The sequence below is a fragment of the Pelodiscus sinensis genome, unplaced genomic scaffold, assembly GCF_049634645.1.
Source record: "Pelodiscus sinensis isolate JC-2024 unplaced genomic scaffold, ASM4963464v1 ctg192, whole genome shotgun sequence".
Lineage (NCBI taxonomy): Eukaryota > Metazoa > Chordata > Testudines > Trionychidae > Pelodiscus > Pelodiscus sinensis.
Window position 1 is genome coordinate 103,321 of NW_027465990.1, and position 24,844 is coordinate 128,164.

General features: G+C 66.4%; 1 protein-coding gene across 1 annotated transcript; it reads right to left on the bottom strand.

The window, feature by feature from the left end:
* Window positions 1-5,095: 5,095 nt before the first annotated feature.
* LOC142825730 (M-phase inducer phosphatase 3-like) lies at window positions 5,096-16,722 on the bottom strand. The gene is made up of 10 exons (XM_075917768.1): window positions 16,197-16,722; window positions 14,124-14,191; window positions 13,995-14,049; window positions 11,713-11,752; window positions 10,332-10,403; window positions 9,836-9,898; window positions 8,675-8,773; window positions 7,570-7,703; window positions 7,015-7,126; window positions 5,096-5,790 (listed from the first exon to the last, which is right to left on the bottom strand). The coding sequence occupies exons 1-10, from the start codon at window positions 16,310-16,312 to the stop codon at window positions 5,767-5,769; spliced, it is 783 nt and encodes a 260-aa protein (XP_075773883.1). The 5' UTR covers window positions 16,313-16,722; the 3' UTR covers window positions 5,096-5,766.
* Window positions 16,723-24,844: the final 8,122 nt, after the last annotated feature.

Genomic DNA, 24,844 nt, shown 5'->3' on the forward strand with positions numbered 1-24,844 from the left:
GGAGGGAGGTGGGGTGGGAGCCAGGGCAGGGGGGGCAGGAGGGAGGGAGGGAGGTGGGGTGGGAGCCAGGGCAGGGGGGGCAGGAGGGAGGGAGGTGGGGTGGGAGCTCGGGCAAAGGGGGGGCAGGGGGGAGGAGGTGCGGGGGGGCGGAGGGGGAGGGAGGGAGGGAGGGAGGTGGGGTGGGAGCCGGGGCAGAGGGGGAAGGGAGGTGGGTGGGAGCCGGGGCAGGGGGGGCAGGAGGGAGGGAGGTGGGTGGGGTGGGAGCCGGGGCAGGGGGGGCCGGAGGGAGGGAGGTGGGGTGGGAGACCGGGGCAGAGGGTGGCGGGGGGAGGGAGGTGGGGTGGGAGCCGGGGGCAGAGGGGGGCAGGGGGGAGTGGGGTGGGAGCCGGGGCAGAGGGTGGGGGGGAGGAGGTGGGTGGGTGGAGCCAGGGCAGGGGGGGGGAGGGAGGTGGAGTGGGAGCCGGGGAGAGGGGGGCAGGAGGGAGGTGGGGTGGGAGCCGGAGCAGAGGGGGGCAGGAGGAGGTGGGTGGGAGCCGGGGCAGAGCGGGCAGGAGGGAGGTGAGGTGGGAGCCGGGGCAGAGGGGGGGCAGGAGGAAGGTGGGTGGGAGCCGGGCAGAGGCAGGCAGGAGGGAGGTGGGTGGGAGCTGGTGGCAGGAGGGAGGCAGGGTGGATGCTGGGGGGCAGGAGGCAGGCCAGAGGAGCAGAGGCCGTGGGGAAGTGGCTGGGGAACGGGAGGGAGGGAAGGAGGCAAGACCCCGGCTGGAAGCCACATTGGTGCAGTTGGGGATGGCTTGAGGGGGAGCAGTGCTGTGCCCCCAAGCTCTGCTGACAGCCAGCCCCACCCTTCTGAGGCACTGATGTGACACCCATAAAAGCAAATGGCACAGGGCTGCATACAGTGCCGGTTTCTCTTCCCTTTGAACAGGGCTGATATCCAGCCAGGGGCCAAGGAGCTGAAAGTTGCTTTCAGCCTCTCCTAGCACTTGGTTCAGGCTGCCTGCAGACTCAGGAAGACGTCACTGCATCAAGTCACTCACAGAGGCCGAATTGGAAGGTTTTCTTTGCAACTGTACAGACTAGGGCCTTGTTCTGGAGTCAGCCAGCAAGGGAAAGGCACCATCTAGGGAGGTCAGTAGTCCTCCCCCCCTCCCTGCTTCCCTCCCCCTGTAAAGTTTGAACCCCTGGATTTCATATTGAGGTCTGCTTTAATGCACATGGCTTACCTCTAGAGCAGTGGTCTCCAACCTTTTTACACCCAAGATGACTTTTTAAATGACAGAACAAGCCAAGATCTACCACCCCGCCCCTTCCTTGAAACCCCGCCCTCTCTATTCTCTTCTTCATCACTTGCTATCCCCAATACTTACACTGCTGCTTTTAAAACAATTCTTCTGTAGGAAGAGGTTTTTCCAACATTTGGCCTGTCTAGACTAAACCAAATGTCAGAAAAACCCTTCTTTGGAAGCCCCCTTATTCCTTGGGGAAAGAGGAATATATAGGGGTGACCGAAAGAGCCTGATTGCTCTTCTACTAAAAAAAGCGGAAGAACAAACACAACCCTGGATGCAGAAGAGTTTTTCTGGGCTATCTCAAGAATCCTGAAAAACTCCTGCAGTCTAGCCGGACCCTCATTGGGATGAGACAGGATGTGCAGGCTCTGGGGTGGGAATGAGGGATTTGGGTGTGGGAAGGGGTGAGAGGTGCAAGCTCTGGGAGGAAGTCTGGATGCAGGAGGAGGTGGAGAAGGGGACACTGGCTCGGGGAGGGGCTCCAGGCTGGGCAGTGTTGGGATACTAAGCAAGCCACAGGCTTGTGGATGTGGAGAATGCAGGAATTTGAGTTGGGGTATGTAAGGGGCTCAGGGCAGGGGGGTCCAGTGTTTGATAGGCTCAGATCTAGGGTTCTGGGAGAGGGGAATGCAGGAGTGGTTGTGGCCAGATGGGGGCTTAGCCCAGTTGGGGGTTTGTTGGCCAGGTTTAATTTTAAATAAAATACTGTGTCAAACACAAAAAGTTTTGGCATTGTCTGTATTTATGAGAAGGGCAGGGAACCTGCCTTGAGTCAGGGGTCACTGACCCTTAGAAATGTCATTCAGGAGCAGGGGACACAGTACTGGGGAGGGGGCTAGTGGGTTCTGGGGCAGGGAACGGTGCCAGTGGGGGCAGGGTGCCAGAAGTACAGGTTTCTGCAGCAGGGGACAGCGTGCTGGGAGGGACAGGTTTCTGCAGAGGGGAAGGCAGGAGGACAGGTTCTGCAGTAGGGGACAGGGTGCCAGAGGGAACTGGTTTCTGCGGGGAGGGGCAGGTTTCTGTAGCGGGGGGGGCAGGGGAGAGGGAACAGGAGGGCGGGGGGCAAGTTTGGGGCAGGGGAGAGGGAACAAGGTTTGGGGGCAAGGAGGTCCCCTACAGCAGCCACAGAGGGAAGCCTCCATCCCGCGCTCCCTCCGGGGCTGACCTCCCGCCCCCCTCCCTCCCCCGTGAAGGTAGGAAGTCCTGTTGCGCACCTCTGTCGGGCCTGACCCCCCCTCCACACCTGAGCAGGGAAGCCCACTCAGGCGATCCCTCGGGGGCAACCCCCCCCCCCACGCGTGCCTGCCCTGAGACTGAAACCCCTGCGTGTGCCCTGCCCTGGGCCAACGCGCCCCCTCCCCCCCCCCCCCCGGTGGCGCAGAGAAACCCCGCACGCGCCTGCCCTGGGGACAACTCCTGCCTCCTCCTGCACCGGTGCAGGAAAGTCACCATGCTCCTCTTCTGGAGCCAGGGCCCTCCCACAGCCGCGCCTGACAAAGCAGCCAGCGAACTTCTGGAACTCCCGGAAGTGGCATTAAGCTGCGGGTCTTCCGTCCACCCATGGGAAGCTGGCACTACCTCCATTTTCGCTGGAGGAAAGTACTGGGGCTTCTCGGGGGTGGGTGGAAAATGGGGGAGGGGCAGACGCTTCGCGATCGACTAGTCAAGGCCTTGCGATCAACCAATCAGTCGCAATCGACCTGTTGGTGACAAGGGCTCTAGAGGTAGTTCTTAACTGCAAGGGACTTTATGCTGCTTCCAGCTTTGCCTTTGGAGAAAGCAGAGTGAGTAAGATAACAAAAGGATTTGTTACTGAAGTAATTGAAGGATTGTATAGAGCATCATGAAAACATTGCAGGTACTCCACTTAAAAGATAGGAACAAAGATCTGCATTTGAACCCCTGCTGTTAAACTTCTCAAAAAAGCGGTAAACAATGAGGTGGCAAAATTAAATCCAAAGCTGACTGCAAAAAGTTTACAAAGGGATCTCACAAAACTGGAGTGATTGGGCAATGCAAGGCAGATGGAATTCAGTTTTGGTAAACTGCAAAGTAATGCACATGGACAAATATAAACCCAACTACACATACAAAAATGCTGGGGGTCTAAACTAGCTGTTACCACTCAAACCAGAGATCTTGGAATCATTGTGGATAGTTCTCTGAAAACATCTGCTCGGTCATAGCACCATAGAACACTAAGAACCAGAAGGGACCCGAGAGGTCATCAAGGCCAGTCTCCTGACTGCCACGGCAGGACCAAGCACCATCTAGACCAGGGCTACTGAACACGCTGCCTGCAGGCCGTAATCCCTTTGTTTGCAGCCTGCAGTGCAGTTTGGGTTTCTGCCAGGCTCAACACACAGCCTGCGGGTGGGAGCCAAACAAAAAAGTTATCAATTATAATGGTCTTCTGTCAATATGGGTTTTAGTCATTAAATTCCTGGACTGTCATTGCTCCTTAAAAGTGCTGTTATATGGGTGGAACTTGGGTAAACGTTGCATTTTATTTATATCGGCAGAACTGACTTAAATGGGGCCTGTGAGTTGTGTAGTCTTGCCTTAATCTTGGTATTCATGCCTGTCAGTGTGAAATAAGCTATTTGCATATATTTGCATATATATTTGCCAGTTTATACAACCACACTTAAGTTGTGGTTCTCTGCATGTGCTGTGAGTATCATTGTAACCCCCTGGGCTTCCAAAGTTGAGTAGCCCTGTTCTAGACCATCCCTGACAGATGTGTACGTAACCTGCTCTTAAATATCTCCAGTGCTGGAAATTCCATAATCTCCGTAAGCATTTATTCCAGGGTTTAATGTGCAGTGACAATATAAAAAGGTAACGGAATAGTGGGAATCATTAGGAAAGGAATAGATAATAAGATAGAAATTATAATAGTGCCTCTACCTAAAGTCATGGTACGCCCATACTTTGAATACTGCCTGCACATCTGGTCACCTCATCTTAAAAAGCTTTATTGGATTTGGAAACAGACAGAGAGGGGCACCGAAATGATTAGGGGTAGGACAGCTTCCATGTGAGGCGAGATTAACAAGACTGGGACTCTTCAGCATGGAAAAGAGACTAAGGGTGAGGGGACAGGCTGGGGTCTAGCAACTCCTGCCTGGGGGTGGGCACATGGAACAAGGAAATGTCATTGATTCCTTCACTAACATAACACCAGAAGCTCAGCCAATGACATTTATAGACAGCAAATATAAAACACACACCAGCATTATTCCTCACTGTCAACCTGTGGAACTCTCTGCCAGGAGATGGTGGAAAGGCCAAACTCTACCAGTGTCCAATAAGAACAAAGTGGCTGTGTCTAGACTGGCCGCAAGAACGCTGACGATCTCGTAAGAAATCAGCGCTTCCTGCGGAAATACCGGGCTGCTCCCGCTCGGGCAAAAGGGCCAGTGTAGGCAGCTCAGATTTGTTTTTGCGCAAAAAAGCCCCGATCGCAAAAATGGCAATCGGGGTTTTTTGCGCAAAAGCGCGTCTAGATTGGCACAGACGCTTTTCCGCAAAAAGTGCTTTTGTGCAAAAGCGTCCTGCCAATCTAGACGCGCTTTTCCGCAAATGCTTTTAACGGAAAACTTTTCCGTTAAAAGCATTTGCGGAAAATCCTGCAGTCTAGACGTAGCAGGAAGTTCAGGGAGGGCAGGTCCACCAATGGTGACTAGCCAGGCTGGGCAGGGATGGTGGCCCTAGCTTCTCTGTGCCAGAAGCTGGGAATGGGTGACGGGATGGATCATGACGATGCCTCCTGAAGGACAGGACTCTGGGCTAGAAGGACCTGTGGCCCTGACCATTGTGGCCATTCTGATGTTCTTATATAGAGCCCAAATGTATCTCCCCCCACCCCCACTGTAACCCCACTCTCCTCCCAGAGCTGAGAGAGAGCCCAGAGTCCTGGTGGAGCAGAGTTAGGAACAAAAGAATATACATTGACATTTCCAGGCTAACCACTGTCAGCTATGTTAGTATTAGAGCTCTGAGTGGGTCTATTTTTTATTTACATTTCTTTTGTTTATATAGGAATTAGATACAGTGCTCCGGCCAGCTGATTATAAGTTGTCTGCCAAAAAACTAGAGTTTTGCAGTGCCTTGGTAGCACTGCTGAATCTGCTGTCCTCAGTCTGCCCCCTTTCACTCTCCCCCCCACACACGGTTGTGCACAGCTCGCCCCCCCCCCCCACATTTGAAATGGTGCCCCTGCAGCGGGCAAGGTTTGACTTGCCACAGGGGCAGCTCCATTTCAGAGGGCAGGGGGTGGAGTTAGTGGGGCCCCTTGCTGGGAGACAGGGACAGGCTCTCCATTGCCAGGGGAGGGGAGTCCCTGGGGACAGGGTTTTGTTTCGGAGCTGGGGGCTTGAAAAGCTCTTTGCGGATCCTCCGCAGGCTCCAAGGCTGTCTCCTCCGCTGGTAGTTCCTAAGCTCGGCCCGGAAACCCTTGTGCCGCATGTGGACGTTAGCCCTGGGGCTCGCAGAGACCCTGGAAAGAGAGAGCGTGTGATACTTGGCTAAAGCGGGGGCTGGGAGCCAGGACTCCTGGGTTCTGTCTCCAGCTCCGGGAGCGCAGTGGGGTCTAGTGGCTAGGGCCAGGGGGCTGGAGCCAGGACTTGGGTTATAGAATCATAGAATAATAGGACTGGAAGGGACCTCAAGAGGTCATCGAGTCCAGCCCCCCGCCTCAAGGCAGGACCAAGCTCCACCTACACCATCCCTGACAGATGTCTATCTAACCTGTTCTTAAATATCTCCAGAGAGGGAGATTCCACCACCTCCCTTGGGCAATTTATTCCAATATTTGACCACCCTGACAGTTAGGAATTTTTTCCTAATGTCCAATCTAAACCTCCCCTGCTGCACTTTAAGCCCATTACTCCTTGTCCTGTCCTCAGAAACCAAGAGGAACAAATTTTCTCCTTCCTCCTTGTGACACCCTTTTAGATATTTGAAAACCGCTATCATGTCCCCCCTTAATCTTCTTTTTTCCAAACTAAACAAGCCCAGTTCATGAAGCCTGGCTTCATAGGTCATGTTCTCTAGACCTTTAATCATTCTTGTCGCTCTTCTCTGTACCCTTTCCAATTTCTCCACATCTTTCTTGAAATGTGGGCGCCAGAACTGGACACAGTACTCCAGCTGAGGCCTAACTAGTGCAGAGTAGAGCGGCAGAATGACTTCACGAGTTTTGCTTACAACACACCTGTTGATACAACCTAGAATCATATTTGCTTTTTTTTGCAACAGCATCACACTGTTGACTCATATTCAACTTGTGGTCCACTATGACCCCTAGATCCCTTTCCGCCATGCTCCTTCCTAGACAGTCGCTTCCCTTCTCGCTTCCCATCTTGTATGTATGGAACTGATTGTTCCTTCCTAAGTGGAGCACTTTGCATTTCTCTTTATTAAACCTCATCCTGTTTACCTCTGACCATTTCTCTAACTTGCTAAGGTCATTTTGAATTATGTCCCTATCCTCCAAAGAAGTCGCAACCCCACCCAGTTTGGTATCATCTGCAAACTTAATAAGCGTACTCTCTATCCCAATATCTACATCATTGATGAAGATATTAAACAGTACGGGTCCCAAAACAGACCCTTGAGGAACTCCACTTGTTATCCCTTTCCAGCAGGATTTAGAACCGTTAACAACAACTCTCTGACTACGGTTATGCCACCCCTTCCCCTGCAACACCCCCACGGGCACCTGGAAGTGCTGATAGAACTCCTTGTAGCCGCCGCGCAGCACGTACAGCTCTGGATACCAGAGCTCCGGGTACTGGTTGGCATCTCGGTCCATTCTCCTCAGGCTGCGGCATCTGCACAATCACAGAGGGGTTTCACCGCTGCCCCCCGGTCACCTAGGGGGCACAGGACGGGGCAGGGGTGTGCGAGTCTGCTTGGCCAAAGTGAGCTCAGAAGGGACTGGGGGGCACTGTGGAGTTAGCCAGTGAGACTGGTCAGCCCCAGCTGCTAGAGCCAGGCATGGGCCTAGCCCTGAGAGGACACCACCATGGGGGGGATCAGCAACCTCGGCCTGCCCCTGCTGCACCCCAGCCATGGCTGCCCTGGTGCCCCCGCTGGACAGCACTCCAGGGACGGGAGCTGGGCACGCCCTGTGTGGGGGGACACTGCAGCGCCCCCAACTTGGCAGCACGTCGGTGGACGTTGGGAGGGACATGGGCCCCTCCATGTCAGAGAAAGGGCAGGGGGCTGAGGAGGGAGAAAGTGGGGCAGTTGGGAGGGGCCTCAAGGCACCTACAAGCGGGGGCCTCTCTCCGAGGAGAACTCGCAGTGGAAGATCACGATGCTGCTGCGGGGGCACTGGGTCGTGCCCAAGGGACCTGGCAGGAACCACGGCGCCAGCTGCTCTTCTCGGTACAGATTCAGTGCTCCCTGCAGGAGAGCGAGGGCATCTGAGGGGTGTGGGAGCACAGGCAGGGCCAGGGCTCACCGCTGCTCCCCCGCAGGGCTGGGGGCGCATGGTCACCCCTTAGAGGTGGTCAGTGCGGGACAGGCAAAGCGCCGTGTCCCTCCCCAGGCAAAACCACCGGGCAGCCCAGCATCCTGCACGATGCCTTTAGAAACGGAATAATTGAAGAACTTCGCCCCCCCACAGCGCCCCCTGCTGGGCGAGGCCGAGGCTGGAGTAGCCAGGAGTCCCCCCCCCAAGCTCCTGCTCCCTCCCCACAGCGCCCCCTGCTGGACGAGGCCGAGGCTGGAGTAGCCAGGAGTCCCCCGTCCCCCCCAGCTCCTGCTCCCTCCCCACAGCGCCCCCTGCTGGGCGAGGCCGGGGCTGGAGTAGCCAGGAGTCCCCCCCCCAAGCTCCTGCTCCCTCCCCACAGCGCCCCCTGCTGGACGAGGCCGAGGCTGGAGTAGCCAGGAGTCCCCCGTCCCCCCCAGCTCCTGCTCCCTCCCCACAGCGCCCCCTGCTGGGCGAGGCCGAGGCTGGAGTAGCCAGGAGTCCCCCCCCCCCAGCTCCTGCTCCCTCCCCGCAGTGCCCCCTGCTGGGCGAGGCCAGGGCTGGAGTAGCCAGGAGCGCGCCCCCCCCCCAAGCTCCTGCTCCCTCCCCACAGCGCCCCCTGCTGGACGAGGCCGAGGCTGGAGTAGCCAGGAGTCCCTCCCCAAGCTCCTGCTCCCTCCCCACAGCGCCCCCTGCTGGGCAAGGCCAGGGCTGGAGTAGCCAGGAGCCCCCCCTCTCGCCAGCTCCTGTCCCTCCCCACAGCGCCCCCTGCTGGGCAAGGCTGGGGCTGGAGTAGCCAGGAGCCCCCCACACACACCCCCAGCTCCTGCCCTGGCTCTGTAGCACCCCTGGAAGCGGCGGTACCGGGAGCTCCTCCGGGCAGCAGACATCCCTGTTCTCTTACCTTTATGTGTCCTCCAGCGTATTCGTAGGGATAGCGACAGTCCACCACCACGCACGCCCCCGCCTCCCCGGCCGGCTGGCCACGCAGCAGGGCAGCCACCTGGAGACCGGGAGGTGGGGGGATTGAAATGGGGTGTGGGAGGAGCTCCCCAGATGCTGTGTCGTGGCTGGTCTGGGCTTCTCCCCCCCCCCCCCCCCCACGTGCCAGGACCCTCGCTCCCGGCGCCGGGCCCATGCTACTGGTGTTTGTGCTGGCACCTGGGCTGCCCCAGAGGGCGTAGAGTCCACAGCCCCAGTGAGTCGGGAGCCCCAGGGACGGGGGAAAGAGAGAGCTGCAGCAGGAGGGGCCAGACGTGGGGGGCTGCGGGGAGAGAGGGATGTTCTCAGCCCTTGCTGGGTCAGGCTGACCAGAGGGGGAGGCCTGGGGCAGAGCCGCCCTGGGCCCCTGGCCTGAGTGGAGAAATCTGGCAAAGGCAGGCCGGGGTGAGGAGCCCTGGCAGGGTGCGGGGAGAGCCCGGGAGGGGTTCAGTGGAGGCAGAGGGTGAGGGACCCGAGGGCCAGGGAAGGGCCAGCCCTCGGAAGGCCCTAAGACGGGTGCTTGCCCGGGCAGTAGTCCCAGCAGAGCAGGAGGGGCAGCCTGGGCCCGGGCACAGCAGCCTGCCTGAGCTGAGCCGGGGAGCGGGCCTGCTGGGCGGGAGGCAGCCACACAGACCCTGGGAGAAGCTGGGCCAGACCTGCCCTCTGCCACGGCCAGGAGCCCCGCGGCCCGTGGGGAGAGAACGGCAGTGCTCCTCTGCAGCAGGCGCCACAGGGGAATTGTCCCCACCCCGCAGCCAGGAGACCGGGGCAAAGGCTGAGCAGGCAGGGAGGGCGCAGCAGCTGGGGGTGAGGAGCGGGGTAGCCGCACGGCCGAGGCCAGGGCTGCAGTCCACGCTGCTCGGGGATGCTGCTGGCAGGAGGGAGCCGCAGGCAGACGACAGCGGCAGAGAGCAAACCGACGGGGAGCAGAGCCAGGACGCACGCCCGGCAGCCGGGCCAAGGGCAGGCCCCGCGGCTGCAGACGTCCGTCTGGGTGCAGGGGCTGCCGTGCCGCGCTGTGCTTCACCCGAGGAGCCGGGCCCACGCGTGCCATTGCCCAGCAGTGGGCGCATCCTGCACTTACCGTGGCGGGGCTGACGTAGCGCAGATCCCGGTGCTGGCCGTCCTCCAGCGGCAGAGAGCAGGGCTGGGGGCGCCACAGAGCCGCATTAGAACCCTAGGGCTGGACGAGACCCCAGGGTCGCCGAGTCCGTGGTCACGAAGCAGGTGAACGGATAGAGCCTGCTCCGCGCTCCCTGGAGTGGGACATCCCCCCCCCCGAGGGCCATGCATTCACCGTCGCGGGGCGGGAGCGCCCGTGGGATGGAGCGGGACACAGTCCCTGGGGTGTCCCGCCAGGGAGCAGCCAGCACCCCCCAGGCTGGGGGAACAGGCGGAGAGTCTGCGCCCCTCTGGGGCCGGTGTGGGGAGGGCTGGGTGCTCGCAGGCACGGCCAGGCAGCCTGGCCTCGCTGGCCCCAGCAGAGCGGCTGGGGGCCTGGCTCTGGGCAGGGAGCAGGAATTTTGGGCAGGGCGATAGGCCCTTGCAGCGAGCTCACAGGACGGGCACGAGCCACTCACCCTGGAAAAGTCCCCGGTCAGCACCTCGCTGTCCGTCCCAGGGCTGGGAGCAGGAGGGAGGCCGGAGCTGCCCTGGGAGAGGGGCCAAGGGGGTCAGAGACGCAGGGATGGGGAGAGGCAAACCCAGCACCAGCACCACCCCTCTGGCTTCTCGTGGCCGTGCCTCCCCCTCCTCCGCCCAGCCAGGTGTGGGAAGTGCAGGCGCCCGGCTCCCTCCCGGCGCTGACCCCTGCGGGGACAGGCTCAGGCCTGCACGCGCCAGATGCCAGCCCCTTGCGGGCGCTCGGGGCCCAGGAGGGCAGAGGTGCCCATGGACCCAGGAGGCTGGCCCGGGGCTGGGTGGCCTGTGCCCTTCCTCCTCTCGCCCCCGGGCTGCAGCGCAGTCGCCAGGCTCCTCAGTGCGGCTGGACCGGCCCTTTGCTGTCGGGGGGCAGGGAGCAGGACCCACAGGACCCCCTGTGGCCAGAGACGGGGGCTTGGTGAGAACCGGTGCAGGCCCCGGGGGCAGGTGGAGCGGCGGGCGGGGCCTTGTGTTCGCGCAGAGCCGGGCGTCGCTCAGCCCCCCAGCCCGGCGCTGGGTCTGGAAGTGCCAAGCGGCTCAGCCCAGGGTCTGCCGGCTCCTGGGGCCAGGCTGGGAGCCCCCACCCATGGCGCTGCAGGGCTGGTGGTGGCACAGCCCCTCCCTGCTCTGGGTTGGACCCCAAAGCACCCAGCCCCCCACGCGAGTGTGTCCCCAGCACACGGCCCTGCCCCCCACATGTCCCTATGCAGATCAGCCAGCGCTGCCCCTCGCCTGGCCCATGCCCTGCCGCCTGCACCGCCATCCCCACTCACCGGCTGGCTCCTCGCAGGCGCTTGCTCTGGGGCAAGGCAGGAGGGAGGGAGCCACGACACGGCTGCCCAAGACGTGGCATGTGGGGCAGCAGCCACGCGGGTGCCTGAGCAGGGACGGGCACCGAGCAGGTGCAGGCAGGAGGCGTGTGGGGGGCGCAGAGCAGGGGGTGCTGGCAGGGGGAGTCGTGGGGCAGAGGGCTAGGCCTGCACACAGCCCTGTCTCCATGAATGCCACGGCCTGCGTGGGCGGGCACCGGGCCCGGCAGCCGTACAAACACCGCCGGCAGCGCCAGCTCCGCCCGCAGGCACCGCCCGAGCGAGCCCGGGGTAGAAGGGCCAGCAGGGTGGGGCGCAAAGGCCGGTTCCTTCCTCCCCCCTGCCGCCCCGTGCCGGCTCTGAAGGGGCCTCTCACCCGCCCCCCAGGGCTGGGACTGCGCAGCCCCAGCCAGGCCACGTGGGCGTTTCCGAGCCAGCGTGGGGCAGAGCGCACTGGGCAGAGCAAGGGAGGGGCACAGGACAGCCCCTCGCACTCAGCACAGACACTCACCGCGCAGGGCAGGCAGCGGGGCAGGGGCGTCTGGCTGCAGCTGGGAAGAGAAATCAGCCGGGATGAGAGAGGCCATGAGCCAGCAATGGGGGGGGGGTACGTGGGCAAGGGATGGGAGGGGCAGTGCGGGGGGGGATACGTGGGCAGGGCAGTGCGGGGGGGTACGTGGGCAGGGCAGTGCGGGGGGGGTACGTGGGCAAGGGATGGGAGGGGCAGTGCGGGGGGGCACGTGGGCGAGGGATGGGCGGGGCAGTGGGGGGGTACATGGGCAGGGCAGTGGGGGGGGTACGTGGGCGAGGGATGGGCAGGGCAGTGGGGGGGTACGTGGGCAGGGCTGTGCGGGGGCGGCACGTGGGCGGGGCTGTGCGGGGGGGGTACATGGGCAGGGCAGTGCGGGGGGGTACGTGGGCAGGGCTGTGCGGGGGGGGCCCGTGGGCGAGGGATGGGCAGGGCAGTGCGGGGGGGTACGTGGGCGAGGGATGGGAGGGGCAGTGCGGGGGGGTACGTGGGCGAGGGATGGGCGGGGCAGTGGGGGGTACGTGGGCGGGGCAGTGCGGGGGGGGTACGTGGGCAGGGCTGTGCGGGGGGGGCACGTGGGCGGGGCAGTGCGGGGGGGTACGTAGGCGGGGCAGTGCGGGGGGGCACATGGGCAGTGCGGGGGGGGTACGTGGGCAGGGCAGTGCGGGAGGGTACGTGGGCGGGGCAGTGCGGGGGGGCATGTGGGCAAGGGATGGGAGGTGCGGTGCGGGGGGGCACGTGGGCAGGGCAGTGCGGGGGGGGTACGTGGGCGAGGGATGGGCAGGGCAGTGCGGGGGGGGTACGTGGGCGGGGCAGTGCGGGAGGGTACGTGGGCGGGGCAGTGCGGGGGGGCACATGGGCAGGGCAGTGCGGGAGGGTACGTGGGCAGGGCAGTGCGGGGGGGCACATGGGCAGTGCGGGGGGGGTACGTGGGCAGGGCAGTGCAGGGGGGTACGTGGGCGGGGCAGTGCGGGGGGGCACATGGGCAGTGCGGGGGGGGTACGTGGGCAGGGCAGTGCAGGGGGGTACGTGGGCGGGGCAGTGCGGGGGGGCACATGGGCAGTGCGGGGGGGGTACGTGGGCAGGGCAGTGCAGGGGGGTACGTGGGCGGGGCAGTGCGGGGGGGCACATGGGCAGTGCGGTGGGGGGTACGTGGGCGAGGGATGGGCAGGGCAGTGCGGGGGGGGTACGTGGGGTGGGGCAGTGCGGGGGGGGTACGTGGGCGGAGCAGCGCGGGGGGGGGGTACGTGGGCGGAGCAGTGCGGGGGGCATGTGGGCAAGGGATGGGCAGGGCAGTGCGGGAGGGTACGTGGGCAAGGGATGGGCAGGGCAGTGCGGGGGGGTACGTGGGCGAGGGATGGGCAGGGCTGTGCGGGGGGGTACATGGGCGGGGCAGTGCGGAGGGGTACGTGGGCGGGGCAGTGCGGGGGGGTACGTGGGCGAGGGATGGGCAGGGCTGTGCGGGGGGGTACATGGGCGGGGCAGTGCGGAGGGGTACGTGGGCGGGGCAGTGCGGGGGGGCACGTGGCCGAGGGATGGGCAGGGCTGTGCGGGGGGTACGTGGGCGGGGCAGTGCGGGGGGGGCACGTGGGCGAGGGATGGGCAGGGCTGTGCGGAGGGGTACGTGGGCGGAGCAGGGCGGGGGGGCACTTGGGCGAGGGATGGGCAGGGCAGTGCGGGGGGGTACGTGGGCGGGGCAGTGCGGGGGGGCACGTGGCCGAGGGATGGGCAGGGCTGTGCCATGGTTCCGGTGTGCAGGGTGGGGGGTGCAGGGGAGCACCCCAGGGAGAGGGCTGCGGGGGTGCTCCATGCAGTTCCCCTCTCCTGGGGCGCCCCCAGCTGGAGCGGGCAGGAGGCGCCATGGGCACGGGGCACATGGACAGTTTGGCAGCAGAGGCTGGCGCGTGCTGCAGTCTGGTGCCAGGGCCCTGTGGTGGGCAGGCGGGTGAGGGACCCCCGTGGGCAGGGAAGAGGCAGCCTGGCGCAGGCCGAGCTGCATGGGGGCCCCAGTGGCAGCAGGGCAGCCCCCCCGGCACTGGCAGGCTGGGCACCCTGGGGAGCGGCACGTACTGCAGGGTGGCTCCATGGGCCCCCAGGGGACACCCCCACTGGTCCCTGCTCAGCAGGGGCTCCCCCGCACTGGCTTGCTGCAGTGACCCACGATAACCCTCCCCGGCGAGAAGCATCGGGGTCGCACCCCCCGCCACGGCCTGGGGGCCCCAGGGGGCGGAGCTGCCTGCTCCCCGCCGCCCTCCCCCAGGTACCTGCTGCTGCCGCCGCTGCTGGCGTGTGGGCTGGGCGAGGGCTCCGGCGCGCCACCTGGGACAAAGAGACGGTCAGCAGGGGGCTGGCGGGGGCAGGGGCTGAGCGGAGGGGCTGGCGCTGACGCTGACCTGCTGGCGTGGATGGGCCTGGAGTCAGAGTGTCTGGGCACAGCCTCAGCCTTCGCCTCGGGGTGACGCTGCGGGAGAGAGCGGGTGCGTCGTGGTTACCTGCCGCTCGCTGTCACCAGCCGTCACCCACCATCACACTGCCACCGCCCGGTGTCACCCGCCTGCCCGCCGTCACCCTGCCACTCGCTGTCACCAGCCGTCACCCACCATCACACTGCCCCACCGCCCGGCGTCACCCGCCTGCCCACCGTCACCCTGCCGCTCGCTGTCACCAGCCGTCACCCACCATCACACTGTCCCACCGCCCGGCGTCACCCGCCTGCCCACCGTCACCCTGCCGCTCGCTGTCACCAGCCGTCACCCACCATCACACTGCCACCGCCCGGCGTCACCCGCCTGCCCACCGTCACCCTGCCGCTCGCTGTCACCAGCCGTCACCCACCATCACACTGCCACCGCCCGGCGTCACCCGCCTGCCCACCGTCACCCTGCCGCTCGCTGTCACCAGCCGTCACCCACCATCACACTGCCACCGCCCGGCGTCACCCGCCTGCCCACCGTCACCCTGCCGCTCGCTGTCACCAGCCGTCACCCACCATCACACTGCCACCGCCCGGCGTCACCCGCCTGCCCACCGTCACCCTGCCGCTCGCTGTCACCAGCCGTCACCCACCATCACACTGCCACCGCCCGGCGTCACCCGCCTAACCGCCGTCACCCTGCCACTCGCTGTCACCAGCCGTCACCCACCATCACTCTGCCACCGCCCGGCGTCACCCGCCTGCCCACCATCACCCTGCCGCTCGCTGTCACCAGCCGTCACCCCACCATCACACTGCCACCGCCCGGCGTCACCCGCCTGCCCACCATCACCCTGCCGCTCGCTGTCACCAGCCGTCACCCCACCATCACACTGCCACCGCCCGGCGTCACCCGCCTAACCGCCGTCACCCTGCCGCTCGCTGTCACCAGCCGTCACCCACCATCACTCTGCCACCGCCCGGCGTCACCCGCCTGCCCACCATCACCCTGCCGCTCGCTGTCACCAGCCGTCACCCACCATCACACTGCCACCGCCCGGCGTCACCCGCCTGCCCACCGTCACCCTGCTGCTCGCTGTCACCAGCCGTCACCCCACCATCACACTGCCACCGCCCGGTGTCACCCGCCTGCCCACCGTCACCCTGCTGCTCGCTGTCACCAGCCGTCACCCCACCATCACACTGCCCCACCGCCGGTGTCACCCGCCTGCCCACCATCACACTGCCCCACCGCCCGGTGTCACCCGCCTGCCCACCGTCACCCTGCCGCTCGCTGTCACCAGCCGTCACCCACCATCACACTGCCACCGCCCGGCGTCACCCGCCTGCCCGCCGTCACCCTGCCGCTCGCTGTCACCAGCCGTCACCCCACCATCACACTGCCCCACCGCCCGGTGTCACCCTGCCACTCGCTGTCACCAGCCGTCACCGCACCATCACACTGCCACCGCCCGGTGTTACCTGCCTGCCCACCGTCACCCTGCCGCTCACTGTCATCAGCCGTCACCCCACCATCACAGTGCCATCGCCTGGTGTCACCTGCCTGCCCACCGTCACCAGCTGTCACCCAGCTGCCTGCCGTCACCAGCTGTCACCCCACCATCACACTGCCCCACCGCCCAGTGTCACCCACCTGCCCACCGTCACCAGCCGTCACCCTGTCACTCATTGTCACCAGCCGTCACCCCACCATCACACTGCCCCACCACCCGGTGTCACCCACCTGCCCGTCATCACCAGCTGGCAGCCCGACACCCCGTTGTCACCTGCCTGTTGTCACTGTTCTCAGCCTCCTCCCCCCTCATCCTGCTGCCAGCCCTGGGCCCATCCCACCCCCTCCACACGGGGCAGGGTTCTTGTCTTGCCCCCACCCCATAGAGCTCCCCACAGGGTGCACTTCTCAGAGGCCCAGCCTCTGCCGGAGCCCGCTGGGCCATTCCTAGCCTGGCGCGAAGGAGTCACTCTGAGCAACGTCAGGCCAAATGCCCCGGCCCCCCAGTCCCTGCGGCAGGCGCGGAGCTGGGGCAGGTACCTCTCCGCACAGCTGAGATGTCCCATGTTGGAGCACAAGCCGCCGAGGGGGGACAGCCCTGGCCCCGGGGAGCAGGGGAACCCTGCAGGGGGGCAGGAGCCTTCAGGGCTGGCCATAGTGGACGGGCCTTGCTGGGGGGTCTGCTGCCCCGGAGCACCCTGGGGAGCTAACAACGCCCCCGAGCACCTGGCCCTGCCCTGGCCAGGCACTGCCGCACGGGGGGGGGGAGGCTGCTGTCCGATGGCCGGTGCCTGCTCTGCCCGTCGCCTCTCTCCGGCCCCTCGCTCGACCCTGCAGCTCCACTCCTGGCGCCAGCCGGGTTTAAATGTCCCGCTGCCTGGGGGGGGAGCAAACCTCCCTGGTCACTGTTGCTACAACAAGCTCCCAGCCCTGGGCAACCTGCCTCCTGCTGCCCAAGCTATCCCAGCTGCCCCGGAGCCTCAGCATCCCTGCACGGCCCCCCCGGCGCGGCCCCCTTCCCACGGTCCTCCCACCGCCCCGGCGCGGCCCCCTTCCCACGGTCCTCCCACCGTTCCCTCTGCGCCCCCCGGCGCGGCCCCCTTCCCACGGTCCTCCCACCGCCCCGGCGCAGCCCCCTTCCCACGGTCCTCCCACCGCCCCGGTGCGGCCCCCTTCCCACGGTCCTCCCCCCGTTCCCTCTGCGCCCCCCGGCGCGGCCCCCTTCCCACGGTCCTCCCACCGCCCCGGCGCAGCCCCCTTCCCACGGTCCTCCCACCGCCCCGGCGCGGCCCCCTTCCCACGGTCCTCCCACCGCCCCGGCGCGGCCCCCTTCCCACGGTCCTCCCCCCGTTCCCTCTGCGCCCCCCGGCGCGGCCCCCTTCCCACGGTCCTCCCACCGTTCCCTCTGCGGCCCCCGGCACGGCCCCCTTCCCACGGTCCTCCCACCGCCCCGGCGCGGCCCCCTTCCCACAGTCCTCCCCCCGTTCCCTCTGCGCCCCCCGGCACGGCCCCCTTCCCACGGTCCTCCCACCGCCCCGGCGCGGCCCCCTTCCCACGGTCCTCCCACCGTTCCCTCTGCGCCCCCCGGCACGGCCCCCTTCCCACGGTCCTCCCACCGCCCCGGCGCGGCCCCCTTCCCACGGTCCTCCCCCCGTTCCCTCTGCGCCCCCCGGCACGGCCCCCTTCCCACGGTCCTCCCACCGTTCCCTCTGCGCCCCCCGGCGCGGCCCCCTTCCCACGGTCCTCCCCCCGTTCCCTCTGCGCCCCCCGGCACGGCCCCCTTCCCACGGTCCTCCCACCGTTCCCTCCGCGCCCCCCGGCGCGGCCCCCTTCCCACGGTCCTCCCACCGTTCCCTCTGCGGCCCCCGGCGCGGCCCCCTTCCCACGGTCCTCCCACCGTTCCCTCTGCGGCCCCCGGCGCGGCCCCCTTCCCACGGTCCTCCCACCGTTCCCTCTGCGGCCCCCGGCGCGGCCCCCTTCCCACGGTCCTCCCACCGTTCCCTCTGCGGCCCCCGGCACGGCCCCCTTCCCACGGTCCTCCCCCCGTTCCCTCTGCGCCCCCCGGCGCGGCCCCCTTCCCACGGTCCTCCCCCCGTTCCCTCTGCGCCCCCCGGCGCGGCCCCCTTCCCACGGTCCTCCCCCCGTTCCCTCTGCGCCCCCCGGCGCGGCCCCCTTCCCACGGTCCTCCCCCCGTTCCCTCTGCGCCCCCCGGCGCGGCCCCCTTCCCACGGTCCTCCCCCCGTTCCCTCTGCGCCCCCCCGGCGCGGCCCCCTTCCCACGGTCCTCCCACCGTTCCCTCTGCGGCCCCCGGCACGGCCCCCTTCCCACGGTCCTCCCCCCGTTCCCTCTGCGCCCCCCGGCGCGGCCCCCTTCCCACGGTCCTCCCCCCGTTCCCTCTGCGCCCCCCGGCGCGGCCCCCTTCCCACGGTCCTCCCACCGTTCCCTCTGCGGCCCCCGGCACGGCCCCCTTCCCACGGTCCTCCCCCCGTTCCCTCTGCGCCCCCCGGCGCGGCCCCCTTCCCACGGTCCTCCCCCCGTTCCCTCTGCGCCCCCCGGCGCGGCCCCCTTCCCACGGTCCTCCCCCCGTTCCCTCTGCGCCCCCCGGCACGGCCCCCTTCCCACGGTCCTCCCACCGCCCCGGCGCGGCCCCCTTCCCATAGTCCCCCCGCCGCTCCCTCTGCGCCCGGTGTGGCAGAACTCCAGCGGCTCAGCGGCTCTGCCTGGCCCCCTCTCCCAGGGCCCCGGCTGCCCCCCAGCTGTGGCTGGCGGTTGCTCTATTGTGTGGGCAGCACAAAGCCTTTCTCTGAGCCCACGTGCCAGCTGGACACCCGCGCTCCAGGCCCGGCACATCCGCTGTGCCAGGACCCAGCCCCTTCCCGGTCTCCCCCAGGCCCCGCGGCTTAGCCTGCTCCTGTTCCCGTCTGGCTGGGCTGCAGCCCCTCTGTGCTTGGCTGTGCCAGGCCCTGGCGCCCGCTCGCCCCGGCCGGGGAGCTGTGGGGGGCTCGGCGCGGGGGCCGGTGTGCTGGCAGAGCGGTTTGCATCTACACACCCCGGTTCCCCAGCTCCCTCGCCTGCCCCTCCCCGGGCCCAAGCCTGCTGCTCGGCACCAGCTGCCTTGCGCCAGCCCCAGAGGATGCCCCAGGGCCTGCCCTCTGCCCCAGACTGGGGGCTGGGGGGCCGCTGGCAGGGGCAGTGGCGAGACGCGCTGGGCACGCAGGGCTGGAAATCCAAGATGAAGCCCAATTAGTGACCAGAATAAAAGGGGCGGGGCTAGTTCAGCGGGGCAGAGGAGGGCCACAGGCCACATCCGGCCCCTCAGACCCTTCAGTCCAGCCCTGGGCTCCCGCTGGGCAGTGGGGCCAGCCCAACTCCCAGGAGGTAGCCACCGGCCCCTCCCCCGCAGCCCAGGCTCCCCCAGCGCCTGGGCAGCACAGTCACCCCCCGCTTTGAGTGGTGCGGGGGAGGGGTTGGATGGGGCAGAAGGGCTCAAGGGGGCACAGAGCAGAGGGGGTCCTCGGAGGATGGTCAAGGAGTGGGGAGCAGGGGGCTTGGCTGGGGGTGGGGATCCTGGGGGTGTGGTCAAGGGGCGGGGAGCAAGGGGGTTGGATGGGGGTCTTGGAGGGTGTTAGAAAAAAAACTGCTCCCCCAGTAAAAACGTTTGGCCAGGCCGCTCTTGCTGCAGTGGGCTGCAGGACTCCTCGGGAGAAACCGGCCGCACCCGTCCTGCACACCACGGCCCTTAGAAAGAGGGAAGGTGTGAAAAGGGGAAAATAGCCTCGGACTCTCCCACCCCTCACCTTGGCGTGAGAACTGCGGGGCTTACCTGGTCGCATGAAACCTGCTCATTTTCGGCCCAACCCCTGGGACACAGACTCCCACTTGGTGACCGTTGGGCCGTATATGGTCATATGCAAGCGCAGGGAAGTGATGTGCAGATTTGGGGATAAATACCCATCACACAGTTCGCGCAAGGAGGTCTTTGCAACGCACGTACCACTGTGCGTGTGCCTTCCCGTGTACTCCAAAGCGCTGCCGGCCTGATCCACCGACCAGCCACCTCCCCCGACTCTCGGGCGTAACCAAGGCCTTCGCGACCGAGCCGATAGCTGTGACATGTTCCGTGTGCTGTGTACGTTGGTGTGTAGGGTTTGATTCTCTTCGTTGTATAAGCTCAGTGTTGTAGTTGTTTTGGGTAATACGTAGAGTTTGTAGTTATCACTCTTATTAATTAGTGTAGCTGGATATTGTTAGAACAGAGACTATTCCCCTCGCCATTCCCATCCTTACATCTCTGACACGTTTCACTAGGAATCGTAGAATCAATATAATAAAAACTGTAAATTCATTATTACCACGGCCTATTACAAATCTTAGAATAAATACTAGAAATTCACCACTGTCATGAATAAATAAATATCCTTTATTTGCTAAAACCGTCCGCCTGGTTCTGTCCCTCCCCCCTTGGGTATGCATCATCCGACCTGTGATTCTCGCGACAGAGGGGTAGCTGGGGATGGGGATCTTGGGGCTCGGGGTGGGACCAGGCCGTCCCTGCTATTTCCCCACTCGATGTGGCCCCCAGGGAAAGCTTGCCCACGGCTTGCCAACAGCCCGCCGGGGCGAGGAAGTGGCAGAGGTGGGCACCGAGCGGAGTGAACGTGGCATCACGGCTCCCCTGCCCCGCCTGTCGGGCCTTCCTGGTGCTGAACCAGAGCCCCACCGACGTCTCCCTGGGCTGGCTACAGGTGGGAGGAGTCGGGGTCTTTGATCCTGATTCGAGGCTCCTCCGCGGCTCGGCTTGCAGGACTGAACCCAGAGCCCCATGGCAAGAGCCCCCCTTCTTACACCTGTCAGTTCCCATTGGGGTCTGCGGGTTTTGCAGGGTCCTGCTGCTGTCGTCCGCCCTTGGGAGGGTTCCTTTGTGTGGCTTTGATGGTGACTGTCTGGGGCCCATGGTGGTTTCTCACTCTTGGGAGAGTCTCTGCCAATTCAACTCCGCCTCAAGACACAATGCACGTTTCAACGTTCCCACTTCTTCTTGATCACCTGGGCATCTGGGCTGGCTCCCCCCCGCCCTCCACTCAGACCTCACAATCTAGAGAGTTTCAGACAAGACCAATAGCGACAAGAGGTGCAACTTCATTTGCAGCACTCAACAGGGAGCAAGGCCTTGCAGTGATCGTAAGAGACGCGGCGAGAGAAACAGAAGCTACAGAACTTAGGAGCAAGTCGTTACATCGAATCGTTCCGGATCAGAATACGCCTGGGCCCTCAGACGGAGCCTTCCCAGCATGGCCAGGAGACCGGCCCCACCGTGCAGGGAGGGTGTGCTGTACAAGAGCTCAGTGGGGCTGCTCGAGCAGGGTGGGCCGCCAGCAGGCACCAGGCACCAGGCAGGCAGCCCCGGGAGCGGGCAGGGAGCCTGTCCCGGTGACCGGACCTACCGGCCCAGGAGGGAGGCAAAGTCTTTCCGGAGGCTGCCAGGGGAGGGAGGGGTCTGGGAAGCGCCTCCAGCCCCAGTGTTTGGTTAAAGGCTGCAGGGACAAAGCCAGGAACTTGGGAGTGACAGGCAGGATGGTCCTAGCGCAGCTCCGGGCCTTACACACCCCACAGCGCGTCCTGCTCCCCCCCCGAACTCCAGGCTGGCAGGCAGGACTCCGGCTCGCAATCCCCACAGCACAGCCACTCTGGGAACCAGCCTCTTGGCCTCCGGACCCCTCGGCACCTCCTTGCACAGGGCCACACTGCGCCCAGAAGGACTGTCGCAGGCAGGGGCTGCGGAGAAACGGCAACGCAAAGGGCTGCCTGGCGGCGACTGGCGCTGGGAAACGCTTGCCGAGAGGCTCGGCCTGCGGGCTGCGATGCCGAAGGAAGGAAATAAACCAAAGCTCGGGGCCATTTCCCGTCCTGGCCTGTGGACTCAGAGGGCCCAGAGACTTGCCTGAAGCCAGAGATCGCCAGGGGCTGCCTCCCGGGCCTGCCCCGGAAGCCCCTTGGAAGGACAGATCTCTGCAATGCTTGGGATTCAGACGGTCGCTTGTGTGGGTGGGCCAGGCGTTCCCCTTTGTTACTGGCAGGGTGAACCCTATGACAGAGCACGCCCACGCGGGGCCGGCCCTGAGGCGGCACGCACAGACGGCATTTTGGGTGCCCAGGGTGAGATCCAGGGGCCAAAGGGGCTGCTGTCCACATGGTCTTTGCTACCCTCCAGGCCGAGTGGCTGGCAAACAGTCAGGGCCCTGTGTCTTGTTTCTCTTAGAGGGAGAAATGGGCGATGGAGCCCGGGATCGTGGGTGCCTTGTGCATGTACAAAGGGCAGCCAGGCTGGGTCAGACCCAAGGCCCATCCAGCGCAGTGTCCTGGCTGCCCACAGTGGCCAGTGCCAGGTGTCCCACAGGGAGGGAACAGAACCGGGAATCACCAAGCGATCCCTTCCCTGTCGCCCCTTCCCGGCCTCTGGCAAACAGAGGCTGGAGACCCCACCCGTGCCCAGCCTGGCAAGCAGCCCTTGAGGTTCCTGTGCTCCAGGAACGTAGCTAGTTCCACTGGCGGGCAGCGTGTGAGGGTTCCTTTGGCTTGGTTTTGAACTTGCTGCCTCTGAAGCCCTGCTAACCCATTCTGCTCTCTGTGGCTTTTGTGGAGCCGGAGCTTGTGCTTCCTTGCGGCCTTGTCGCTCACCCTCGGCTGTTCACACACCCAAAGCGCCACAGACCAACACCCCCCGACACGTGGCTGCGTCTGAGGTGGGCGCTGCAGGTGTCAGCCACCTGGCTCCATTAGGCCGCGCACCTGGTCTTCCGAGCGCTCCTGCGAGCCCCCAGTCACGGGACTGGGCTGGACTCGGGTCTCACGAAGGGCGCCAGCCCCAGCGCATGGGCCAAAGCCTGGGAACGGCCCCTGCAGGCGCCAGCAGGAGAAGGCCAATACAAGGCCCCACGTTGATTCTTAACCTTCCCCTCAGGATTGGGGCACTGGCCGGGCTTCTGAGGGGCTAAGGTTGACAGGGTGGAGCCACCACGACTCTCCGGAGTCCATGGGCTGGATGCTCCCACAGGGGGCGCTGTGCCCACGGCGGGCTGGGCTCCGCCTGCTCCCACGGGGGGCGCTGTGCCCATGGCGGGCTGGGCTCCGCCTGCTCCCACGGGGGGCGCTGAGCTCACGGCGGGCTGGGCTCCGGCTGCTCCCACGGGGGGCGCTGAGCTCACGGCGGGCTGGGCTCCGCCTGCTCCCACAGGGGGCGCTGAGCTCACGGCGGGCTGGGCTCCGGCTGCTCCCACGGGGGGCGCTGAGCTCACGGCGGGCTGGGCTCCGGCTGCTCCCACGGGGGGCGCTGTGCCCACGGCGGGCTGGGCTCCGCCTGCTCCCACGGGGGGCGCTGTGCCCACGGCGGGCTGGGCTCCGCCTGCTCCCACGGGGGGCGCTGTGCCCACGGCGGGCTGGGCTCCGCCTGCTCCCACGGGGGGCGCTGTGCCCACGGCGGGCTGGGCTCCGCCTGCTCCCACGGGGGGCGCTGTGCTCACGGCGGGCTGGCCTGTGGCTGCTCCCACAGGGGGCGCTGTGCTCACGGCGGGCTGGGCTCCGGCTGCTCCCACGGGGGGCGCTGTGCTCACGGCGGGCTGGGCTCCGGCTGCTCCCACGGGGGGCGCTGTGCCCACGGCGGGCTGGGCTCCGGCTGCTCCCACGGGGGGCGCTGTGCTCACGGCGGGCTGGGCTCCGGCTGCTCCCACAGAGGGCGCTGTGCTCACGGCGGGCTGGGCTCCGGCTGCTCCCACGGGGGGCGCTGTGCCCACGGCGGGCTGGGCTCCGGCTGCTCCCACGGGGGGCGCTGTGCTCACGGCGGGCTGGGCTCCGGCTGCTCCCATGGGGGGCGCTGTGCCCACGGCGGGCTGGGCTCCGGCTGCTCCCACAGGGGGCGCTGTGCCCACGGCGGGCTGGGCTCCGGCTGCTCCCACAGGGGGCGCTGTGCTCATGGCGGGCTGGCCTGTGGCTGCTCCCACGGGGGGCGCTGTGCCCACGGCGGGCTGGGCTCCGGCTGCTCCCACAGGGGGCGCTGTGCTCACGGCGGGCTGGGCTCCGGCTGCTCCCACAGGGGGCGCTGTGCTCATGGCGGGCTGGCCTGTGGCTGCTCCCACGGGGGGCGCTGTTTCCACGGCGGGCTGGGCTCCGGCTGCTCCCACAGGGGGCGCTGTGCCCACGGCGGGCTGGGCTCCGGCTGCTCCCACAGGGGGCGCTGTGCTCACGGCGGGCTGGCCTGTGGCTGCTCCCACGGGGGGCGCTGTGCTCACGGCGGGCTGGCCTGTGGCTGCTCCCACGGGGGGCGCTGTGCTCACGGCGGGCTGGCCTGTGGCTGCTCCCACGGGGGGCGCTGTGCCCACGGCGGGCTGGGCTCCGGCTGCTCCCACGGGGGGCGCTGTGCCCACGGCGGGCTGGGCTCCGCCTGCTCCCACGGGGGGCGCTGTGCCCATGGCGGGCTGGGCTCCGCCTGCTCCCACGGGGGGCGCTGTGCCCACGGCGGGCTGGGCTCCGGCTGCTCCCACGGGGGGCGCTGTGCTCACGGCGGGCTGGGCTCCGGCTGCTCCCACAGGGGGCGCTGTGCTCACGGCGGGCTGGGCTCCGGCTGCTCCCACGGGGGGTGCTGTGCCCACGGCAGGCTGGCCTGTGGCTGCTCCCACAGGGGGCGCTGTGCCCACGGCGGGCTGGGCTCCGGCTGCTCCCACGGGGGGCGCTGTGCCCACGGCGGGCTGGGCTCCGGCTGCTCCCACAGGGGGCGCTGTGCTCACGGCGGGCTGGGCTCCGGCTGCTCCCATGGGGGGCGCTGTGCCCACGGCGGGCTGGGCTCCGGCTGCTCCCACAGGGGGCGCTGTGCCCACGGCGGGCTGGGCTCCGGCTGCTCCCACAGGGGGCGCTGTGCTCATGGCGGGCTGGCCTGTGGCTGCTCCCACGGGGGGCGCTGTGCCCACGGCGGGCTGGGCTCCGGCTGCTCCCACAGGGGGCGCTGTGCTCACGGCGGGCTGGGCTCCGGCTGCTCCCACAGGGGGCGCTGTGCTCATGGCGGGCTGGCCTATGGCTGCTCCCACGGGGGGCGCTGTGCCCACGGCGGGCTGGGCTCCGGCTGCTCCCACAGGGGGCGCTGTGCCCACGGCGGGCTGGGCTCCGGCTGCTCCCACGGGGGGGCGCTGTGCTCACGG